Source organism: Zea mays, chromosome 2, assembly GCF_902167145.1.
Source record: "Zea mays cultivar B73 chromosome 2, Zm-B73-REFERENCE-NAM-5.0, whole genome shotgun sequence".
NCBI classification, from domain to species: domain Eukaryota; kingdom Viridiplantae; phylum Streptophyta; class Magnoliopsida; order Poales; family Poaceae; genus Zea; species Zea mays.
The window spans coordinates 46786606-46790021 of record NC_050097.1 but is presented as its reverse complement, the minus strand read 5'-3'; the positions used below and the strand labels follow the sequence as shown (position 1 = coordinate 46790021).

Sequence of the window (3416 nt, the reverse complement as noted above, 5' to 3'; positions counted from 1 at the left end):
ATAGGGTGGGCTAGGTCCTACACAAGCAACCAAAGATGATGAGGAACCAAATAGACCTTGTTTTTAAGGAACACTTGTTGTACTGTGGTTTTGAAAAACGTAGAGTATTTATGTCATGGACAAATCAAACGTATTATTTTAGAACTATAGTATCAGAAAACTTTGCTGCCAAACACAACCTTAGTTGATATTCAATCTCTCTTATATCAAAGTTGTCAATTACAACATTAAATAAAAAAGGTCATTGGTCACTTTATCTTTTACTATTCTGTTCTTTGATATTTCTCAAGATGTTAAAATCCTCTATAATAAAAATACTTCATGACTTGTCTTGACAAGTTCTAACTAAGGGCCTATTTGATCCCATAAGTTAAAATAAAATTGCAAAAATTTAGCCAACTTAGAAGCTAAAAAAATCCAAACTAGGAGAGCTAAGAGCGACTAAAATGGTAAAAGCATATACTTTTGGTCATTTTTAGTTCTTCATGTTTATCTTTAACTCCTAAAATAACTAAATTTTAGTTACTTCGCTTTAGCTAATAGGCCCTAATTCCGTCGGGAAGACCGATTTGAAGCATACAAAATGTGAGCTCAAATCTAACCACACGTAACCAGGGAAAAAAAAACACACACACGTACCCAGACGTAAACCGAAAATGAAAAAAAGGTCATTCATTCTCTTATATCAAAGCTGTCAATTACTACAACATTAAATCAAAAAGGTCATTGCTCACTTTATCTTTTATTATTCTTTTTTTACTATTTTCTCAAGATGTTAACATCCTCTCCAATAAAAATACTTCACGAGCTTGTCCTGACAAGTTCTAACTAATTCCGTCAGGAAGGTCGATTTGAAGCATACCAAATGTGAGGTAAAAAATCGAATCACACGTACGCAGACGTAAACCGAAAACGAAAACGTGTGAGAACATCTCGCATCACGAATGTTATTGCGTTATTCCTCCGCAGAGCGCCCATCAGCTAGCACACCATGCTGCTCTTCTTCTTGCTATTGGCGACCAGCCTCCGCCAGAAGGTGGTGACCTCCTTCTCGATGTCGTGCACCGACTTCTTGGGCTGCTCCGGCGCCTGCTTCCTGCCGGCGTGCGCGTCCATGTCGGCCATGGTCTTGCCCAGGTCCGCGATGAGGCGCTCGGCGAGCCCGCGGCTGAAGTCCTCGCGGATGACCACGCGCATGACGGCCACGTGCTCGGCGTCGGCGGGCATGGTATAGGCCGGCACGATCCAGCCGAACCGGCGCAGGCTCTCGGCCACCTCGAACACCGTGTACTTGGAGGAGTCCTTGAGGGAGAAGGCGACCAGCGGCACGCCCGAGTCCTTGGACACCACGTCGAAGTAGCCCATCTTGTTGATGCCCTCGCGTAGTACCGCCGCGTTGTCGCGGCAGTTCTGCATCACGTCCTTGTAGCCCTGCCAGCAGACCGTGGCACATCATCAGTTCCAAGCCCAGCGAATGCCATCCGCAGCATGATCATAATGCAAGTTAGTTGTTACCTCGAATCCGAGGCGGATGAGCTGGTAATACTGCGCGATAATCTGGCTGGAACCTGTATGTCGTCCAAAAGAGAGAAGGAAGGCAGAGAAGATGAAGTCACTGTAATTTGTTTGCTCAGTGGAAATATAATCTGCGAACAAATCCATCAGACAGGAACAACAGCTAGAGTTACCGTACCTTTGGAGAAGTTGAGCGTGAAGGTGGGCTGGTCGGCGCCGAGGTAGTTGATGTGGAAGATGAGCTCGTCGGGGAGGTCCTCCTTGCTCCTCCAGATGACCCAGCCGACGCCGGCGTAGACGAGGCCGTACTTGTGGCCGCTGACGTTGATGCTCTTGACCAGCGGCAGCCGGAAGTCCCACTCCAGCTCCGGGTACAGGAAGGGTGCGATGAAGCCGCCGCTCGCCGCGTCCACGTGGATCGGGGTGTCCCACCTGGCGGAAACGAAGCCGTCAGTTTAATTAGGCCTGAGAAAGCGAGAATTAATGAGATGGCGCACCCACCCTGTCTCGGCGTTCTTGGCCGTGAGCAGGTCGCTGAGCAGCTTGACGTCCTCGAACTCGCCGTTGAGCGTGGAGCCGAGGATGGCGGCGACGCAGATGGTGTTCTCGTCCACCATCTCCGCGGCCTTCTCTGGGTCCATCACGTAGTACCCTTCCTTGAGCTTCACCTCCTTGAGCTCCACCTCGAAGTACCTGGCGAACTTCTCCCAGCACACCTGCATGCGCGTTTGGTGGTTCAGCAGCTCGTGGCATCGCATGGCCCATGGCCAGTAGACAGACGTTTTGCACGCAATGGACCGGACGTACCTGGACGTTGGCGCCGGTGACGATGTTGGGCTTGTCGTAGGGCTTGCCCGCCGCCTTCATCTTGTTCTGCCACTTCCTCTTGAACGCCAGCCCGGCCAGCATGATGGCCTCCGAGGAGCCGACGGTCCCCACCCCGACCGCCGTCTCGTCGTCGCCGATCGGGGCGTTGAACAGGTGCGCGATCATGTTCACGCACCGGTTCTGTTCCGTTTCAATCCAAGTACAGAGACACATGCGTATTAGATCGACCGACCGATCGATCGATCTGAGCCAGGTAGCTGCCGCCAGCAGAGACAGAAGCGTACCTGGAGCTCGGTGGTGACGGGGTACTCATCCATGTCGACGTAGTTCTTGTTGATGGAGGACTGGATGAGCTTGTCGCACTCGGGCTCCATCCAAGTGGTCACGAACGACGCCAGGTTCAGCCGCGGGTTCCCGTCCAGCATCAGCTCGTCGTTGATGATCTGGTACGCCGCCTCCTTGGGGATCGACTGCTCCGGGATCTTGAACCTGGCCGGGTGCGTCAACAACAATCGATCAGCTGTCGTCGCGTCGCACTCCCCCACAGTCCCCGGCCCCGGATACATTCATCAGCTGGCGGGACGTCTACGTACCTCGGCAGCGCGGTGCGCACGTAGCGCGACGCAAAGGTGGAGCAGTGCAGCTGCGACTCGGCGGCGTTCGTGTTCGTCGTGGACAGCGCCATTTCGTCCTCTCCTTCTTGGGGCTCAACGGCTGCGGACCTCTGGCTTTCGCTGTACGTTGCCGGTAAATTTGCCGTGTCCGAGATGAGAGGAGGAGATCAGAGGACGGGGGGGCAGAGCAGTGGCGATGGTTCTATAAGGAGGACGAGGCGCATGGCCGCGACGTGGTCGGGGCACCATGATTCTTGCCGAGGCGAACGGGCGTGCGCCACGCGCGTACGTACGGCAGAGGCCAGGCCGGGGCCCGGGGGCCATGGCTTTCGGCGCTGGACTCGGGTGTGTCTGTCACGTCCCCAATCTGCTGTTTATGGCAGGCAATTCTTTGTATTACAGCTACCTACAACTATTCTCACTCGAGTTCAAATGAAGATGCAATAGACCAATTACTAC

At 52.7% G+C, this 3416-nt stretch overlaps 1 protein-coding gene across 1 annotated transcript; it reads right to left on the bottom strand.

Annotated features, from left to right (window-relative positions):
• Positions 1-709: 709 nt before the first annotated feature.
• On the bottom strand, positions 710-3121 carry LOC100284551 (uncharacterized). The gene is made up of 7 exons (NM_001372173.1): positions 2937-3121; positions 2628-2832; positions 2323-2523; positions 2017-2231; positions 1694-1947; positions 1516-1568; positions 710-1431 (listed from the first exon to the last, which is right to left on the bottom strand). Exons 1-7 carry the CDS (start codon positions 3026-3028, stop codon positions 982-984), a joined length of 1470 nt encoding a protein of 489 aa, NP_001359102.1. The 5' UTR covers positions 3029-3121; the 3' UTR covers positions 710-981.
• Positions 3122-3416: the final 295 nt, after the last annotated feature.

Coding starts and splice junctions, on each gene's coding strand:
- LOC100284551 (NM_001372173.1), bottom strand. CDS start 3,028: ATGGCGCTGTCCACGACGAACACGAACGCCGCCGAGTCGCAGCTGCAC. Junction 2,833..2,936: donor GTGCGCACCGCGCTGCCGAG/GTACGTAGACGT, acceptor GCACCCGGCCAG/GTTCAAGATCCCGGAGCAGT. Junction 1,948..2,016: donor GCCAAGAACGCCGAGACAGG/GTGGGTGCGCCA, acceptor CGTTTCCGCCAG/GTGGGACACCCCGATCCACG.